Here is a 20,146-nt window from a genome sequence, read left to right as displayed (position 1 = left end):
AGGCGAACTCTGCAGGCAGAGGCAGGGCTCAATTTACACTGTTCCGCATCAGGGTCCCGTTGTCACTACCGGGTGAAAACCGCTTTACTAACTGGCCTCGCTTTCTGTCGGAAAGCAAGCAGGGCCGCGCCGCATTTCCTCCTCACCAGTGCCGCAAACCCCGCCCCCTCCGGATGGGACGTGTGAAGAATCGCCATCATCTATTGGCCCAGGCTCCCGTCCGTCAGCGCTTATTCCTGATGCACTGATGGGACGCTGACGGCGGTGGGCGGGTGCAGCTAAGAAAATTATAAGGTCATTTGAATTACGCTTGCTAGCGAGCTTAACGGCTACAATGAACCAAGAAATGATATCAATGATTGTGACAATGAACGGATGATGATCGTGGGGTCAAAGTCGACACTCGCAGTCAGGAGTATTTGACTCCCGGCCCACCGGGGGAGAGGAGAGCAGCAGCTCGTTGTGTATTACAACAGGAGGGGATCCCGGTGCGTGTGTCTGTCTCTGCGTGCGTCTCTCTGAGCCTCTGTCAAGCCAAGCGAGCGGCGGTGAGCAGCGGACAGGGCGACCAGGCTGGCCTGTAAGCCGATCAGGAGGGAATCGCACACAACGAGTTTCACGTTTGGGATTTCATGCTGTGATAGAGGAGTGCAAGGTATGTACGCAAAATAAATCCGACCATCTCAGGGGCCACGTCCCGAGCAGCTCCCCCGCGAGGTTCAACTCCTCGGATGACGATTATCTGCTAGAGAAAGGGAAAGAGCCCGGCTATTGTCCTCTGTCAACCTTGTGGGCGATCGACCCATTGACGGGACTCGAGAGGCGGCTTTAATAACAGGCAGCTCTCGGTCCATGAAAGGTAATTTATGTGAACGAGGACTGCATATTCAGCATGCCTCTCCTTCCTAAAAGAGACTGCTGTCACACTGTCCATCCGCTTAAACCGATGCGCGCTATGAGCTGCGCATCCAGCTTCCCAGGCGCGCCTGTTACCATGATTACCTACATCAGGCTAGCATCTTAAACATCGTCCAACATGGAACCTATTGAAGGCCCTTTCTGAAAGCGCACATGGCCCTGTTAGCCGAGGCGTAGTCTAAGTAACGGTGGGCTGAGCCTCGCTATCATTTCCCCGTCCACTACCGCAATATGATGCTACGCGCTTTTTTAATTTCCGGGTGTAACAGCAGCAGATGATGATGAAGCTTTTTTCCGACTGTGAAGTGGCTCCTGCACCTTTGATGCATTATTTTCCCCTTGACGTGTGACAAATCCCATTATGTTCGACATTCAGGCTATCTGTATTTGTCACGGAACGAATGTGTTTGCAGCAGCTGGCCTATTGGATTGCTATCCTATTGCCATCATCACATTACAGCCACATGCAGGGAGAAATATCAATAAATATACAGTCAGCGTCTTGACTCTTGAAAAACGGCTGCCAGAAAACAGATGTCTTAAAAAAAAAGGCCCAGTTGTTGTGAAATAGCATCCCTGCAGTGTTTTTCTCTAGATAGACTAATGAATAAATAAGAAGCAGTCATGTCAACCTATCGTTTACTGCTTTAGGATCATCTTCCTAGCTATCAGGTGGCACTGGACACCAATGTCAACATGCTATTCTCTGCTGCTCTCAGCTGCCACTACGGAACATTTGCTTTGAGTTAGGGCTTTCCCAAGGTCTTTTTAGCCTTGGGTTTTATTCAACTGCACAGGAAAATAAAGCTCAAACATTTTCTCAGTGTTATTCTTCAAAAAATGTCTGATGTTTATGACCACTTACAGACAACATACACTTAAATATGGGTAACCTCTTCCTCCTTTACTGCAAAGCCCCGCAGTGTGCCAGAGCTGAGTCAGTATATTGGATGGGCGCGGGGTGTGTAAACAGCGTTATAGTAGATTACATTCTTAAGTGGTTGGCTTGAAGATGTTCAACATCCGTTGTCTTTGCTTACTTTAACCGCATGTAACCTTACTCCTACTAAACTGTTTGGTCTAAAATGTTTGTGATCAGTTGTTGTTGTGTGAAGCTATTATCTTCATGTATTTAAATGTGTGTGTGTGTGTGTGTGCATTCTTCCAGGATGATGCGTCTATCGTGTTCCACAGCCCTGCTGTTCGTATTGAGACTGCTGGTGGGCTTGCCTTGGTACCAGGTTCTCCCGGCCATCCTGATCTTCTACCTGGGAAGCGGAGGATGGAGCTTCCTGCACGTTTTTGCCAAAACAATTGGCAGAGACTTACAGTAAGCATGGGGGTGTTGTGTATGTGTTGGCATGCTTCTAGTGTTTAACCATGCCTACAACTGAAATTCAAAATGAAGAATTATTCCCTTGGTAAAAGCCATTAAAATAAATCATGTAAATATGAAGGTCCTTTTGCATTGTGCAGTTCATTTAAGTATGGCAATAGTGATATGTTTGGACACATTTTAGCTTGATACTGTAAAAGCAATTCTATCTACAGGTGGGTCATGTGCAAGTAAGTGTTCTCACATGTTAAGCGATGCAAATATGTAGCCTGACATCTTTTTAAAAGTAACTTTTAAGGACTCAAGACAATGAGGCAATGAGGCCTCTTTCCCCTTAGGCCAGGTTGTAATAGCCAGTTTTTGTGATGGACTGCATGTTCCTGTTGTACACGTTTCAAAACCCAACATGGCAGGTAGCCTGAAATATTTCCAACATAGGACAATAGAGATAAGGAAGGAAAAGCACTTCTTTTATTTGTCTTACCTACAGCCAATATTTACAGTTTGGGGTTACCATGGTAATTGGTTTGTGATTAACTTCCTTTTCTCCCCCCTATAGCACCAGTAATGCTAAAACAGGAAATTGTAAAACGTTTATGACCTCACGTTGACCTTTTAACCAAAGCGACCAAACATAAGTAGCGCTTCTGTGACCTGTTTGGTGTAAATATGGCCTCTTATTGGTTAGAGAGATAGAAATCTCAGTTTCCGTGGCTATGTTTTAGAGAGCATGTTTTTACTTATTCTTCTACCTCTCATTAACTGTGCTTCAGCTACCTAATTATGTGCACCTGCTCGGATAACAAAAAAACTTAGGTCTGATCATTTTGTAGTTATTTGTATAGGTGTTGATAATGGATAAAGCGCCAAGGTTAAAACTTCAGAATACCTGACGCTCTAAACGCTTGCCCTTTTCAAAGTGACTCACAGCTTCTTGTTTTTTTTGTGTATTGTGACAAGGCTTAGTGGGGCTGTACTGCACGAGAGTTGAGTCATTACCCTTATGTTTATTGTTTTAGTTTATTTGAATTTAGGATGCTGTTAGACTGCCGGCTGCTGTTAGAATGCAGGCTTGCACTTCTATTGTGTTGCAGCAGGTGTAAAATCAAATACCTTTATTAACATGTTTTTGAAAAGTGGTAACATATAGCCTTTTTTCAATACATTTAGACTTCTCGACTTTGTCGCCCTATGGAAACAGAATGGTCTTACTGCCTTTGTTAACTCACCTTTAGTCTTCACATTTCTGTTTCTTTACCGAGCAGTCAATTTTCCTCGGTGGTTTAGTGGTACAACATTTGTGTTAGCTAGAATTAATTGTGGACAGCATTGTAGAGAAGTGTTTTTTAATTATAATGGTGCTGTGCAGTTGGTTGCCAATATAATCTTTCACTCCTCGTTTTGAAATTCCAGTATCCCTTTAAATAACATGCTATTTATTACTGCTCTTTAAAAAAGTCACCTAAGTTACAATAGGAAAGTATAAGATAAGATAAGATATGCTTCATTGATCCCCAATTGGGACATATTTTCGATACAGCAGCATGTTAAAAAAAAAAGGCATTGCACACAATTTGAAAATACATTTTTTTTAAAGGGTAAAAAATAGATAAATATAAACATCCAAGAAAATTAATCCGTAAGTTTGCTGTGAAAGATACACATCTGTAGACTATCAGAGAAATAAACTCTATGAAGGTTATCTAGAGAAAGAAATGAATAGCACAGAGTAAAGTTCACGCAGCTCCTTGGTTGCAATGTTATGTTTATCTGGATCAACAGGAGGCCAATATAATCGTCACTGCCATGATCTAGTCATGGAATAATTTCCCTTATTATACTTTTATGATATTTCTGAAATTACACACTGCTCAGCAGAATGCACACTATCTCTACCTCTGCACCATAAATTTAAATTATCAAGTGAGATCTTCTATCTGCACAGACTTTGCCCTGTGCACCTACCCAGCCACTAATCTGTGATGTGATGTTTTATGCTTCATGTCATAAATTTGGCACAGTTTAGGTCAAATATGACCTTAGTCATTTAACTAGAAATGTAGCCGAGCTTTAAAGTGTTCAGCTTTTAATATCAAGGTATATTGTCAATGACAATCGTAGTTCTACTGCAAAATCACATATAATGGTACACTATCATTTTAAAATGTCAATTAATATTATGGCTTACCCTTATTACTTAGTAAAACAGCTTACAAATCAGACACTTATTGAGATAAGTGCTGTGGCTGTAGCAGTGAACATTAAGTTAACTTTATCCTTTTTGTGGAAGACCGTATATATTTGCGTGTTCAATGTTTGCATTATACTGTACACTGTTTTTGAAAATGTTGAGGCTATCACAAATGAATGTATAAGGTGTTTTTGATTACACCAGGAAGAGTTTTTTTTTACCCCGCTGCACTACTAGTAATAATAATACCAATATTTCCTCTTGCTCCTTCAGTGCGGCCATTGTGCTATTGAAGGTGAAGATGAATGTCAGACGTCACCTCAAAGAGAAAAACACCATTCCCAAGATCTTTGCTGAAACTGTGCAACGCCACGGGGACAAAACAGCTCTGATCTTCGAGGGGACCGGGGAGAAGTGGACCTTCAGACAGTTGGACGAATACTCAAACAGAGTGGCCAACCTGCTGCTGGAACGGGGCTTCAGGGTAAGTCCTGCACAACAATATACACCAGAAACAATGTGTGAAATAAAAACCACAAACGGAGGTATACACTTACAAATAGGGTCAGAGATAGTCTGCTTTACTGCGGTTTATTTTGTTGTTTTTCGACCTGGATATCGACCTCTCTTTTCCCATGTTTTCTTTTGCCTAATGGGACAACATTTTATTAAATTGGTCTAGATTTGAGTGAGTGCTACAGCCTCAAAACAGGCTTCAATGTAATTGCTAAAGTGGGGAGACAATCTGAGCCTGTCAGTGGAAAAAACAAGCACTTTTAGTTGACGTACAGTACATTGAGAGTCAGAATGTCCCCTAGAAAGAACAGTGTTTGACGTTTAGTGTCCAAGTTGAAAATCCTTTCAAAATTTGCCTTAATTTTCAAACTTCCAAGAGAACGCATGACTGTTAAAGAGACTCATGTAAAATAGAAATACACTTTTGTCAATCTGTTGTTAGCAATCTGTTTCTGTTGTTTCTCTCTTCAGGATGGCGACGTGGTGGCCCTTTTCATGGAGAACAGGTCCCAGTACGTTGGCCTCTGGCTGGGCATGGCTAAGATCGGAGTGGAGGCCGCTCTTATCAACTTCAACCTGAGACTGGAGGCCTTAGTCCACTGTGTCACCATCTCCAATGCCAAAGCTGTGGTGTATGGCTCGGAGCTGAATGATGGTAAGATCAGAGGGGTTGTGTAGAGATAAGAGAAGCAGAATTGATTTGTTTTAGTTGTTACATTTCCAATTTGATAGCCAAAATCTGAAGTTTGTCTCAGGGGGCTTACAATGTGCACAGCACTGACTTCTGCTGCTGAGTGCTCTTTTGTTTCCGCTGTGATGAGAGAGGTGAGTGGTGCTGGGATAAAGCAGAGGTCATAAAAGATAGATGGGTTTCAGAGGAGGTGTCTCTTCAGTATCAGTCAATGGGGCTTTAAATGGCTGATGGATGGAAAGAAGAAGGAGAGGTAATGAAGAGGGAAGTGGAGAAGAAATGTCTCCATTATCTGCCGCAGTGTACAAGGTCTACAGCAGTCAGAAATAAATATATATAATACGCTAAAACCAGTTGTATATTGGGAAAAACTGCAACAAAGACAAAGCTGATGTTAAACCAGCTCTGGTGACTCGCCTACATTAGCGATTCTGTTAACAAATCCCTTGTTTCAACTGAATAATAATTACAGCCCGTATAATAATTAAATACCTCGGCTTTCCTCCCACTCAGTTATGGGCTTGACCTTTGATAAGTGATGTGTTTAGTAATAGAGAAACACATTAGATGTAACATTTAAATCAACAATTGCATAATCACATGTGTGTTTTGGGATGATTTATGAATATCCAAACATTACATTTTGCCAGCTCTCGTGTCTAAGTCTGCAAAAGAGCAGAAGTGCCAGGCATTAAAAAGAGAAAACCTATTTTTATCAAACATTTGGGGAATAAAGACAAACATTCAATCTATATACATTCCTGCTAGTAGTTTAATTTACATGTTCAATGTATTCCCATAAGGCATTCTTCTAATATTCATGCATACTGATCTTCTAGCCTGCAGTGTATTATTAAACATGGCTTGTATTCCTTAGACTTGGAATGTGATTGCATTACATTGCAGCAGCTCAGTTGAATAGTCAAACATAAATTAGGGATCTATTTCAATCTCCCCTCGACTCTCCTTTTGGGTCCCTGCCCAATCTGAAAAGCCCTGATCTCAACAGCTATAAGAGTGAATGAGTTTTGAGCTGTTCACCCTGGGTTTGATTGATCAGTGTTTGGATCCTGGACTTTTCATGTTCTTTTATGCTTTTTTAAGTAATTGAAAACGCAGCCTCTTTGCTACAGAGCTGCAGTACTGAGCCAGCATGACACGAGCCTTTTTAAATCAAGACACACAGTCTTTTTTTCAGGGGAAATTATGGTATCTGTCCCTAATGTGTTCTGCTTTGCTCAGTCATACGCAGACCTTTTTTGTCTCTCTTTATGTCAAAGTATTTCTTTTTTCTTTCTCTCTCCCCCACCTTGCACCTGGCAACCCACGTTATTTTAACCTAATCTGTCCCCTGTTCCTTGTCTGCTACCACCCAATCTTTCCTCTCTTTCCATTAAGCTAATTTCTCCAGGTTTCTCCAGTTCGTACCACATGAAGTCCTGTTCAATTAGGCTTGTGAAATAACACAACAAACTCTAATTGGTTGCTCTTGTTCTTATAGCGGTGTCTGAGGTCCACAGTTTAATGGGAAAGAAGGTGCAGTTGTTCTGCTCAGGAGACTGGGACCCCAAACGTGTCCCGCAGGGAACCGAGTGCCTGGAGCCGCTGCTGGACGCCGCTCCCTCTCACCTGCCAAGCCGGCCGCAACGCTGCTTCACAGGTGAGTTTCCCAGCATCGTTAAAATTATTAAAACATTTTCTAATGCTTCTGGGAGTCATTTTAAATGGTATTAGTTTAGATGTCCTGGTCATCAGTAAGGAAACCTCTCCCTACTCTGATCTACTCAACACATAAATGTACGGCAGCACAGAGAGACAGTTGATAAGTGAAGAGTAATACTTCTGTGGCCAAGCAATTGCTCACAGTCAGATCAAACGAATGAGGAATCAATCATACTGAAAATGAAACTCTTGCACACTTTCCCTTTTTCATTAAGACGGTTTATTAGAGATACAATGTCAGTGTTAGGTTGCAGATGAACTAATAAGAGAAGTTATCTTTACCCGGAATTATTCACTCGCTACGCACTTAGTGTCTAAGGTGGTTAATGGGAGAAGAAATGGAACACGTAGCCATTCTATTTGTAAAAATCCTGATTTAGAAAAACCCTGATGTGGCAGGATACTGTATATGAGTTTATAGTTTTCTTATTGTTTTTGTCCTCGTTGTTTAGCGTCTTATCCTTCTATCCACTGAGCAGATTTGTGAACTCTTACTCCATGAATCGAGTCCCACCTGCTCACTCTCTTTAGCTCCTAAGCATTGACTACATTTTATCACAACGGACAAACAAGCAGTTGCAGCAAAACCTGTAACCTTTGTTCGTGCTCTCACCTCATGTTCACCCACGGAGCTGATTTGCTTATGCCAAGAAACCCACTCCGTGAAAGGGTTTGAAGATTGTACGTGAATTGAGGCTGTACATAGCCACCATAAAACAGTTTTCTAGCTGACATGGTATTCTTCTGAGTTTATTACTTTAACCAGGTGAAGGGAGGATCGTGCATTTTATCCTGTACATCTGTCTGTTCACAGATGACCTCACACACTACTGCGCCCATCAGCCTAGTTGTGTTCATTCATGATTGTATGACAAACAACCTCCCCTGGTTTTTATGATCTTTATTGTATGTTAATACATTTTTAGCTTTAGGCTAGTCTAAAAAAAAAAGTCTTACTTGTTTTCTAATTGAACCTAAGCTTTTGCTAATTGAATCCATACCCATTGTGTTCAAATCCACTAAAGATAGACACAATACAAGATAAATACATCTAAAATAAATAATCTTTTTGAGGCATTTGACTGTAAGGGGCTGGGAGGGACCATTGATTGAAATTCAACCCCTATTTGTTTCGGAGAGGGAGACACACTTGGTGGAGATCTGCCCTCTACTAAGTGCACCTATTCTAGTGCAGTCCTTATTGGATATATTGCCAATTTGTATAGATATGGATGCAGGAGTTTTGCTCTGTTACCACGTGGCTCCTTTGCTTTCACATTGCAATGCTTCCCCTGAGGTAAAATTGGATTCTGCATGAATCTGCATCTATACGTTGGTGCTGTACCTTTTCATTTTTACTCACCATCAAGCCCTTGCCAGAACTAGTTAAAGGACATTTGGTTGTTGGCGTTTTATCTCATTCTCCCCCTCTTTGTTTAAGATCGCCTGTTCTACATCTACACGTCGGGAACCACTGGGATGCCTAAAGCTGCTATTGTCGTGCACAGCAGGTAGGAAGGAACCATGCAGCTCACAGACAGACACACAGGGACTGCAGCTGCTCTTTTTGTTGATCCGTGTCACTTCATGTTTTTTCATAGTATAAAAATTGTTCGAAGACACATGTTGGCTTTGTTTCAACTTATTTCCCTTTCTTCCCTTGCCCTTCCTCACCTGCTTTTCAGGTACTACCGCATGGCAGCTTTGGTTTATTATGGCTTTAGGATGACTTCAGATGATGTGCTCTATGATTGCCTTCCACTCTACCACTCTGCAGGTAAGAAGACTGTTTATGATCAAAGTTAATATTAGGATCTGCAAATGTGTCACCTTGATGTTTTCTCAAGTTGCTTTTGGTCTTATTTGTGCAGTTTAAGCATTTTGTGGATTGGCCCATCAGTGTTCTTTTATTCTTCTGAGGTTTTCTGTGTAAAAGCTAGCATAAAATATTCCCTTGTCCACAGGTAACATTGTGGGAGTGGGCCAGTGTATAATCCATGGCATGACGGTAGTCATCAGAAAGAAGTTCTCCGCCTCACGTTTCTGGGACGATTGTGCCAAGTACAACTGCACCGTAAGTATTTTGTGGATTACAATTCCCTATCTCATATTTAATAGGCAAGATAGCGCACCACAATCTCACAGTGGGGCTAATAAAATGTATTTCCTGTGGATTTCTTTAAAAAATGGTGTCAAGATTGAATGATATTCTCCGGTTATTCCTTCAGAATCCACTTTTATTTATTGTTAGCTTGGTATTAAATCAGTGGTTCTTCTCTCTTCTCTATCTCATCAATGAACTCCATCCCTTTGTGATCCACAGATTGTGCAGTACATTGGTGAAATCTGCCGATACCTGCTGAACCAGCCAGTCCGGGACATGGAGAAACAGCATCGGGTGCGCATGGCACTCGGCAACGGCCTGCGCCAGTCCATATGGGAGGAGTTCATGAACCGCTTTAATATCCCCCAGATCGCAGAGTTCTACGGAGCAACAGAGTGCAACTGCAGCCTGGGAAACTTTGACAACAAGGTAGGAACAAAGAAACAAATAAAGGTTATCTTTGTATTGTAGCTGTAGCAAAATATTTCCATTACCGTCACCCACTCTCTTCTTCTTCCACCTGAGATGTTCACAGTGTGTTCAGAGGCTTTTCTTATCTGCTCTGCTCTGAAATCCTCTTCATGTTAAGCATTTATTGATATCTATTTGTTAACATTGCACTGCAGCTTTCCGGTTCAAGCTGGTCTGGTTTGTTGATACTTTTTTGTCTGTGCTCTAGGTCGGAGCGTGTGGCTTCAACAGTCGCATTCTGCCCTTCATCTACCCCATCAGACTGGTGAGGGTAGACGAGGAGACAATGGAGCTCATTAGGGGACCTGATGGCGTCTGTATTCCCTGTAAACCCGGTAGGGATACTCTATAGACACTTGGAAAGCTTTAATATACAAATGTCATATATTTGAGTCTATCAGATTTCATACACTCTATACTGACAAAGTATCACTTTATTTTCTTACCACCTGACTTGGCTTCATTTTTGACGATGGTCATTTCATATGGCATAATAATTGCCAGTTTCCCATTCTTAAATTATCTTGTCCTCCTCTGCCTCTCCCTACAGGTGAACCTGGGCAGCTAGTGGGCCGGATCATCCAGAATGACCCTCTCCGGAGGTTTGATGGTTACGTCAACCAATCAGCAACCAGCAAGAAGATTGCTCAAAGTGTTTTCAAGAAGGGGGACAGTGCTTATCTCTCAGGTCAGTCACACACACACACTCACGCACATCAAGCTTTTACTTTTATCCCATGCTGACTGACTAAATTAATACAATCTGTTGTCCTCTTCTTAACAGGTGATGTGCTTATCATGGACGACTACGGCTCCATGTTCTTCAAAGATCGCACAGGAGACACTTTCCGCTGGAAAGGAGAGAACGTCTCAACAACAGAGGTGGAGGGGACTCTCAGCAGGCTGCTAGACATGAAAGATGTAGTTGTGTATGGCGTGGAAGTACCAGGTAATATCCGTATTCATACATGCTTTATTATGTATTCTTTATGAGATTTCCTCAATATGTTTCTGAAGAAAGAAAGAAATATATTTTTTTAAATGTTGGTCTGGAGCTGTGCATGCGTGGGCCCAATAAATAGGTCACTGCAATTTGTAAAGGAATATACCGACCAGATATTTCACAAGCACCATGCTGTGTTTACTATCACAGCTGCATGGTCTTGGCTTACTCTTGATTTATTTGGTCACCATACAGTTTTGTAATGTCGATACACACATGAAGCTGAGCTGTGGTTGAGGCTGTGGAAGAGCGAAATACAGATGCCACTTCTCAGCCACAGTGATTAGATTGGATATTATTTTTTTAATGCATTAAACCACAAGGGCAGATAGTTAGGCATGCATGTCGATTAGCAAGGGTATACACTTACACACAAACAGATGTTCAACAAGAACATTACTGTTTTAGGTTATTAGGAGCCACATTAGCTACAGCATTGCCACAGCTGTTCTCCCTGGTGTCCACAAAACAGATTCTACATACTGTAGTGAGAATGCAATGCGATTACAACTTATCTCCCATAACCATAAAATTCAAGGTTTCAAGGTTTCAAGGTTTTATTGGTCATATGCACAGCAGATACAGCGTATATGTTGGCAATGAAAATCTTATGTCGCGTGCTCCTCCAACAACTCAACATGCATGGTGCAAAAGATAAATAAAGTAGTGCAAAAAGAGAGAAGAATATTTACAATATTAACAATAAAGATTTGAGGATGTGAAATATATACATATGTGGAATACATTGAAAGTATTTAAATACTTTACACTGTTGAATGAGGAGGTATGGACAGATGCATATATTATGTATAGCAGATGTATATGGCAGATATGTACAATATATAGATATGTGTACTATAAACAGATATGTATGGCAGATGTGTATAATATATATGTATGTGTGTACTATAAACAGATGTGAGTAGACATTCACACAGCTCAGGAGTTCAGTAGTCTTATAGCCTGTGGTATAAAACTGTCTCTGAGTCTGGTGGTCTTGGTCCGGATGCTGCGGTACCGTCTGCCAGACGGCAGCAGACAGAACAGATTGTTGCTGGGGTGATGGGGGTCCTTTAATATCCTACCGGCCTTCTTCCTACACCGCTGGGTGTAGAGGTCCTCCATGGATGGCAGCTCCGTCCTGGTGATGTGCTGAGCAGTTTTCACCACCCTCTGTAGAGTCTTACGGTTGAGGGCGGTGCAACTGCCATACCAGGCGGTGATGCAGCCAGTCAGGATACTCTCGATGGTGCACCTGTAGAAGTTGCAGAGTATCCTGGAGTCCATGTTGAACTTCCGCAGCCTGCGGAGGAAGAAGAGCCGCTGTCGAGCCGTCTTGGATATGACCCTGGTGTGATGTGTCCATGTCAGGTCCTCACTGATGTTTACCCCGAGGAACCTGAAGCTGCTGACTCTCTCCACAGGAGTCCCGTCGATGGTGATGGGTGTGTGTGCCTCTCTCTGCCTCTTCCTGTAGTCCACAATCAGCTCCTTTGTTTTGCTGACGTTGAGATGGAGGTTGTTGTCCTGGCACCAAGATGTCAGGGCTCTGACCTCCTCTCTGTACGCCGTCTCGTCGCCGTCTGTGATCAGGCCGATGACGGTCGTGTCGTCAGCAAACTTGATGATGGTGTTGGAGCTGTGTGTGGCCACGCAGTCGTGCGTGAACAGGGAGTAGAGGAGAGGGCTGAGCACACAACCCTGAGGGGCTCCGGTGTTGAGGGTCAAGGTGGAGGATGTGATGTTCCCCATCCGCACTGCCTGGGATCTGCCCGTCAGGAAGCTCATGATCCAGTCACAGAGGGCGCTGTTGAGCCCAAGGTCCCTGAGCTTAATGATGAGCTTGGAGGGCACAATGGTGTTGAATGCTGAACTGTAGTCAATGAACAGCATTCTCACATAAGTGTTCCTCTGGTCCAGGTGGGAGAGGGCAGTGTGGAGGGTGAGGGAGATGGCATCATCCGTGGACCTGTTTGCTCTGTAGGCAAACTGCAGGGGGTCCAGTGAGTCAGGGAGGGAGGAGGTGATAAAAGTTTTGACTAACCGCTCAAAGCACTTCATGATGATGGAGGTGAGTGCAACTGGGCGGTAGTCATTGAGGCAGATGGGTTTTGTCTTTTTGGGGACAGGGACAATGATGGACTCTTTAAAACATGTGGGGACTACAGACTGGAGCAGTGACCTATTGAAAATGTCTGTGAACACATCTGCCAGCTGAACTGCACACACCTTGAGAGCACGGCCAGGGATGCCATCAGGTCCCGGAGCCCTGTGTGCGTTGATCCTTTTCAGAGATCTACACACATCTGCACTGGTTAAAACCAGTGAGCAGGGATCCTGGGCCTTTTGTGCCTCCACAGCCGGGGGCTTCTCAAAGCGTGCATAAAATGTGTTCAGTTCATCTGGGAGAGATGCAGACACTTCCTCAGCACCACTCGTTGTCCTTTTGTAGTCTGTTATTGTTTTTAGTCCAGACCACATATTTCTGGCGTTGGAGCCCTTGTGATGACAGAACAATCAGAACAAGACTATAACACCCTACACAACTCCTGGCAATTCTATAATCAATGATCTGTTTCTCTCCAGTTTTCCTAACTCATTGCAAATAATAGTATGGTCTATTTCATCCTGAAATCAAAATGCATGAAAGTAGTCAGTAGTAATAGTTTCGCTCTATATATTTCTACACACCCGCTCCTCAGCCACAAAACCTTTTTTGTTACATAGTATTGGGTGACTCTTTTATCTTTGATACTGATCGACATGCCTACGTAAAGATTTGGGCCTGTAACCTCATCAAAATCACATTTTTCATCAAATTATTATTTTTTTTTTTCAAACCATGTTTCTACAGGACATCATTTTTCGTCTCCAATGAAAATATGCATATTACTTAAAAAGTTAAATCAAATGCTGCTGTTCTCTTGTGTGATATGTTTAAAGAGTATATTTCAATTATGCATATCTCTGTAAATGACCCTTTTTAGTTATTTTTTTATAAATAAGAATAATGAATAGATCATTCAAATCAGTTTTTGACAAAAGCCAAGCTAGACAATTACATATCGCCAAAACTCTCATTTTTTCACAATGACTTCACACAATACAATCCTGTGTGAAGTCATGAGGAGGGTTATGCCCAGGCTTTACTTCCTGGTTGCACAAACACAAGCATCTGTGTGACCTTGAACCTCACAGAGCTAATCCTCTCCCCCTGTCTGTGTGCACAGGAGCAGAGGGAAAGGCTGGAATGGCTGCCATCGCTGATCCATCTCACTCCACTGACCTGGAGAAGTTTGTGAAGGACATGGACAAGGCTCTCCCTCCGTATGCCAGACCTGTGTTCCTTCGCCTCCTGCCAGAGGTTGACAAGACAGGTAAAATGCCCTTTTAACTGCAGTTTCTATAAAAAGAAAAGAAAACAAATGACATTTTCAGAAGCGACTGGTTTCATCTCTGTGCAATTTCAAAAAGGCTGGTTTCAAAGGTTTTGGAAGATATACCTCAAACCTTTATTCTACTTTTTAATAAAACTGGAAACTAGGTCAGCCAATATTTGGAAATGTTATTGAAATGAGTTAAACTGCTCCATTAAGGAGTCGGACTGCAATGTCCGGACAGAGGTCTTCTACTAGTCAGACCAGAAATCCCCCAAAGAAAGGAAACACTAACTATAAACTGTTAGGCTTGAAAATGTTCTTCAACGATTAAAATCTTATCAAAATAGTTCAAAAGTAAATCAACAGAATTATAAATGTTATAATAATTGTAGCTTTTAAATATGGGCATAGGTACATTGCTATTTTAAAGAATACATTTAAATTAAAACGTGTAAGTATTGCTTTTTGAGAGCAAATGTTTCATAGAATAGTGGTGCATTTTTACGTTTGTCTTTAAAGCAGTGAAACAGTGAAGTATAGCAGTTCTGAGGCATCTTATGAATGAACTATCTTTCTAATCTCTCCGTCTCTTTCTCAGGAACGTTTAAGTTTCAGAAGACAGACCTGCGTCGGGACAGCTTCGACCCCACCATGGTGTCAGACAGACTGTACTTCCTGGATTCCAGGAGAGGTTGCTATGTACAGCTGGACGAGGAACTTCACCGCTCCATACTGTCAGGGGAAAAGAAATTGTGATGAGCAAGCTGACAACTACATCTACACATGAACAGACACACACACACACACACACACTCACACAGATACAGAAAAGATGATATTTTGTGACCAGCATAGCAGAATGCAGGACCTTGTCCCCATAATACAAAACATTTAAATTAACAGCCATACTCACTCCTTGCACCCGTACTCAAATGCCAACACATTTACACACACACACACACACACACACACGTATTCCCGCAAATCACTTTGCTCTTTAAAGTCTCTAAGATCAGACTTGTGCACGCCACACACGCAGCATTACTCCATCCGTCCCCGGCAACTCCTCTCGCTACCTCAGCAAAAACAGAGAGAGGCACAAACCCAGGAACCAGGTCTCTTTGGTAACTTGAAACGTCTCTTCAGAGCCACACGATCCCTATCCACACCCTTTTCTAACAGACACGCCTCTTCATCCCGGTCCGTCAAACCACCATGTGATGCTGGGGGACAAACGGAGCGCAGGCTGCCTGGCATTCTGAATGCAAAATACTTTTAAACCACAGATATCAACAGACTTTGAGGATGCTGAGAAGGAGCCTGGACAGAAAGTGTGTGTGTGTGTGTGTGTGGGGGAAAGCAGAGGGACCTATGAGTACCTAAACTGTCTCTCTGTTTGATGTTTTGTGAGAGACTGGAGACACTACCGTCGACTTCACGTGCACAATCAGCCAGCAGTGACAAACCTGTGTGATTTTTTAAAAATCAGCTTTCCTCTATCTGAGGTTATGAAGGTTTTTCCCCCGGGCCATCGTACTGTAGAGCTTGAGATTAAAGGAACAACAATTTGATTGGAAAAGCTTTTGACATGTAACCTACAGTTACAGAAGTTAAATCAGACCAGTGGTTGAAGCTGAAAGAGCCACTGAAGTGCAATAGGACTCCAGCGTTTGCAGTGCAATAATCAGCCGCACCACAGGAGAGCTGATATAAAACAAAGCTTTGTATTTAAATACGTCTGCATCACACCAAATATATTTAAGTTGTAGTGGTTGTTTACATATTTAAGAGAATATGATCTTTAGTAATTTATGTCGATGAAAGAGCTTTCTCTTTGTGTTATAGTGCAGATATATCAGGTATTGTTTTGCTTTACGTTTATCCAAATCCGTGTGTCAGTAACTGTTGGACTCCTCAAAAATGAAGCTGCAGAGTGCATTTTATATCAGCTGCTGGAAAACAAAGTGATGATTCAACCCTGCTGAGCCTACATGCAGTGTGTTTGTGCGGCTGTATTGTGCAGGTTTGGTCCTAAAGGTAGACTAATGACGGTGTGTCTGTGTGTCTGTGTGTGTGTGTTCTTCTGAAAACATGAAGAGGACTTGACTGAAGATAGAGAAGCACCAAATCGCCTGATCAGCGAGGACTTGTGTTTTCAACTTTGTTCCGGTGCTAAGAGGGATGTTTTGCCACATTCAAGAGAGCCGAAAGATCCAAAGATATGAACGTGGAAGTGGGGGGGGGGGACTTTGTCACGGTGGAGAGTGCATTTTAAATGGAACGGTAGAAGAGGGGGGAATGTGCTTCGTCGTCAATGTTGTTTGCAGTAGCTGTCATCAGAGGTTGTAGCAGCATGAATGAGCATCATCAACCACACAAGCAGAGCACTGTGCCTTACTGTGAGTTCACCTCCCAGATTCACAGGCCCTGGCCCACACACATTCTCATCTTTCTCCCCTTGCTGGACTAATTCCTGGGGATGCACGATATGGATTTCTTTCCTGCTATTTAAGGCCGATAAAATAATCTATGATTTCACATTTTTGTATTTTGAAAGTTAAGGCTTAGAAAGGTGTAAAGGGCAAAGAAAATGTCATATTAAACCGTGTCTAACGAAACCTAAACTACTAATCCTTACGTGCACGAGGTTGAGGTCTTTCTAAACTTGACTTTAATAGAACATAAAGCCTAAAAACGTTTTGCTTAAGAATTCTAAATAAATGAATGTCGAAACACACAAGTCAACGTATTTAAACATAAGCAAATGAACTAATTTAGGTATAGGAAGAATACACAATATCATTTATTTCTATTATCTCCCAGTCATTTATCGGCCCGACATTTATCATGCATCCCTGCTCGTCTCATTCAGCTTCTATCTACTATCTTCTCATTTATCTGTCTTGAAGTTCCCTGTCTTAGTAGCTTCAGAGAGCAGGCCTAAATCACGGGAGCACATTATTTTGAAAATCCAGGGCAGTCCAACCACTGTCGCCTGCATCCTGCCATCTTTTTTGGTATGCTGCCCATCCAAGTTTCCTTTTGCTTTGCACCTTTAATTCTAAGCCTATCATGTGTCTGCCCACCGCCCCAATCCTCTTTATTCATCGATCTCTAACCTCTTCCCTCTCTTTTCCCGTGATCTTTCACCCCTTCTCTTCAAGCTGGCACCTCCTGTTAGATCCTCGGCTGTCTCTGTCAGACACCAGTCCTCCGTTCTCCACCATGTATGCATTGTCTTGCTGCGATCCTGTCAGACAATGGTCGCTATTTCAGATATTTCCTGGGTGGAGTTTGATGGAGGATTTTTTTGATGAATTCTTGGCTTGGTCTGATAACATAAAAGCTCCAACTACACACTCAAAACTTTTCTCATGTATCTTTTGTGTGTTAAGCATAGTCTGCCATTACCCTGTGACTTGTTGTCTTACTCTTGCACCACATCCCAACTCCTGTCCACAGTACAGCCAGGCTGCCATGGTGTAGCTGACCTATTATTCACGAGTTGATTTCCTGCATCGCTTAGGCTCATTTGGCTCCTGCAGGTTGATTCTCGATACGTTCAAACAGCTCTGCTTCCTTTATACTTTGCACTTACACTGTTGACTGTGACGGTTCGTCGTAGAAGTCGTTCTGACCTATAATTTCCCTGTTTGGAGGGGAAACTCCAACAAAGCTGTCTGACAAATTGAGACTCATTCCTGCTTCCTCTGTGGTGCAAAGAGTCCCCCTCTCACTTGTATTTATTCTTTAATGATGAGTGTGAAATGTTCTTTCATGAATGTCTGAAAAGGCGAATGAGCGACCAATGACGATGATGTTGTAAAGTAAAGTGTGATTTACGTATCCATGGAAACACAGTTTGGCTGTTATGATGCGTGTGGCTGACCCACGGCAGAGCACTCTGAATAAGATGTTTCCATTTTCCACGTCTTCTTTATTTTTTTTAAAGGAGTTAAAATTATTATTTTTATTATTAAGGAACTGTTAATTATACTTTGATTGTTTCACTGCTATATGTGTTTGCTTTTGTTTTCTTTGCGTAAAATCAAAGCTTTTGTGATTGGATTGGCGGGATTCATGCATGAGAAGACAATCGAATGGCAGGTGTTTCAACTGGTGTAGAAATATATGAAATTGAGTTTTCACAGCTAAAATTTATTTGAAAAGTAGATCATTTAATATATATCATGTATTGACGATGTGAGACCACAGGGGGCCGCTGTGTCCTTTCTCAGAAAAACGCATACAAGTTTCCATGCCATCATTTTAATTTATTCTTTAATGTGGGACGTTTTCTTCACCAAATCACTTCATCCTGAACAGATTTTCATCAGAGACATGACAGGTCTTCAGATACATAATTTTTTGACAAATTAAATCAATGTATTACCTGCCCTCTTTGACTGATAGGTATCATAACACACCAGACAAAAACGGCGATCCAGCAGAAATCCCTGGCTGAATAATTGTTTTTAAAAGCATTTCTCTGCCCCTCATGCCTCTGATCAACATTTTCTCACGCTTGAACTTCCTGTTTGTTCTGTTTTTCCCTGTCGTGGTCCTCAGGAACATCAAGCGTTGCTAGAGAAGGAAACAAGTTTGAACACGTCTGCCTATGTGTGTGAAAGGTTTTTTTTATTATTATTATTCTATTTTGTTTTCTCGTTGCACAGCCGGCAGCTTGTGCAGAGTGTGTAGTGGAGGTCTGTGAGGTGTACTGTGTGTGCGAGACACACACACACTGATGTCCTCTTGTCCACTGAAGGCTTGCTGTATACAACATGAATTTAAAGAAAGCGAGATAAAAGCAAGTGCTGCAAATGAAAAATCATTATTAATAAAAAATATTTAAATTGTTCACTTAGGCTCCGATTGTTGTAACTATTTATTCAGATCGTTCAGATGCTGTGTATAACTAATCCAGACATGTTATGACAATTTACAACCGTTTCAACATTAACTTTTAACTCTAAAAATGCTGTGTTCACTGTACCAAACGTCAGGTTATAGCAGTTCACTCTGGGTCATCCTCGGCCAGTTTCCTGTAAAGTAACTTCCAGGCAGTAAACAAAAAGTATGACTGGCCGGATTTGTTTTTAACAACATGAATATTCTCTGTAATTTTCAGTATTATACACGTGTTTATTGTATCAAATCAGGAAATAAGAGATATCTCAAAAGTGTACTTTCATAGTTAAAGATTTAACAAATATTTCTTATGCAGGTGCGTCAGAGATTCCTGCAAACTATAATAAAACGTGTATTACATTAACTTAAGCTAACCTCAGAAAATACAAGATCACGTATTAGATATGTTATTTTATAGAGTTGAGCGTTACTTATTTTAGTAAATGATATTTTCTTTCATTAATCGTTACTCATCTGTGCATTTTGGGACAACACACCCAGAAATAGCAGAATGAATCAACCTGAAACTGAAACTTATAAAGGAGTTTCAAAATGAACCTGATGACTTTTATTACAGAGAGGTATGACTGGTTTCCCGTCGTGACATGTTGTCATTAGCACTTCATACTTTAGTTGCGCAAACTTGTCCTGTTTTTATATGCAATTATTACACTTCAAGCCAAGAGATGAGACCGAATTGCTCTTGACAGGTGTGGGAACACTGGTGAACTTTAAGTGATACTTCATTTGTATATCCTTTACTCAGCCTGTGTTACCTAAGGTACTTGAAGAAAGCTTGTTTTTGCAAAGCTTTCACAAGAAGAAGAATCTAGATACAACATGTTTTATGTATGGAGGTCAATGGAGCCAGTTTAACAGAAAAACATCCATTAACCGACGCTC

At 41.8% G+C, this 20,146-nt stretch overlaps 1 protein-coding gene across 1 annotated transcript; it reads left to right on the top strand.

Annotated features, from left to right (window-relative positions):
- The first annotated feature begins 278 nt into the window (after window positions 1-278).
- slc27a4 (solute carrier family 27 member 4) lies at window positions 279-19,195 on the top strand. Its single transcript, XM_063889966.1, has 14 exons — window positions 279-655; window positions 2,087-2,248; window positions 4,719-4,929; window positions 5,433-5,616; window positions 7,154-7,312; window positions 8,816-8,885; window positions 9,060-9,151; window positions 9,339-9,448; window positions 9,698-9,907; window positions 10,158-10,284; window positions 10,500-10,637; window positions 10,734-10,898; window positions 14,183-14,329; window positions 14,931-19,195. The coding sequence occupies exons 2-14, from the start codon at window positions 2,088-2,090 to the stop codon at window positions 15,086-15,088; spliced, it is 1,932 nt and encodes a 643-aa protein (XP_063746036.1). The 5' UTR covers window positions 279-655; window position 2,087; the 3' UTR covers window positions 15,089-19,195.
- The last annotated feature ends 951 nt before the right edge of the window (window positions 19,196-20,146 follow it).

This window comes from Eleginops maclovinus, chromosome 8, assembly GCF_036324505.1.
Source record: "Eleginops maclovinus isolate JMC-PN-2008 ecotype Puerto Natales chromosome 8, JC_Emac_rtc_rv5, whole genome shotgun sequence".
In the NCBI taxonomy this organism is placed as follows: domain Eukaryota; kingdom Metazoa; phylum Chordata; class Actinopteri; order Perciformes; family Eleginopidae; genus Eleginops; species Eleginops maclovinus.
This window is presented reverse-complemented; position numbering and strand designations above follow the sequence as displayed.

Coding starts and splice junctions, on each gene's coding strand:
- slc27a4 (XM_063889966.1), top strand. CDS start 2,088: ATGATGCGTCTATCGTGTTCCACAGCCCTGCTGTTCGTATTGAGACTG. Junction 9,449..9,697: donor GTGCCAAGTACAACTGCACC/GTAAGTATTTTG, acceptor TGTGATCCACAG/ATTGTGCAGTACATTGGTGA. Junction 9,908..10,157: donor TGGGAAACTTTGACAACAAG/GTAGGAACAAAG, acceptor TCTGTGCTCTAG/GTCGGAGCGTGTGGCTTCAA.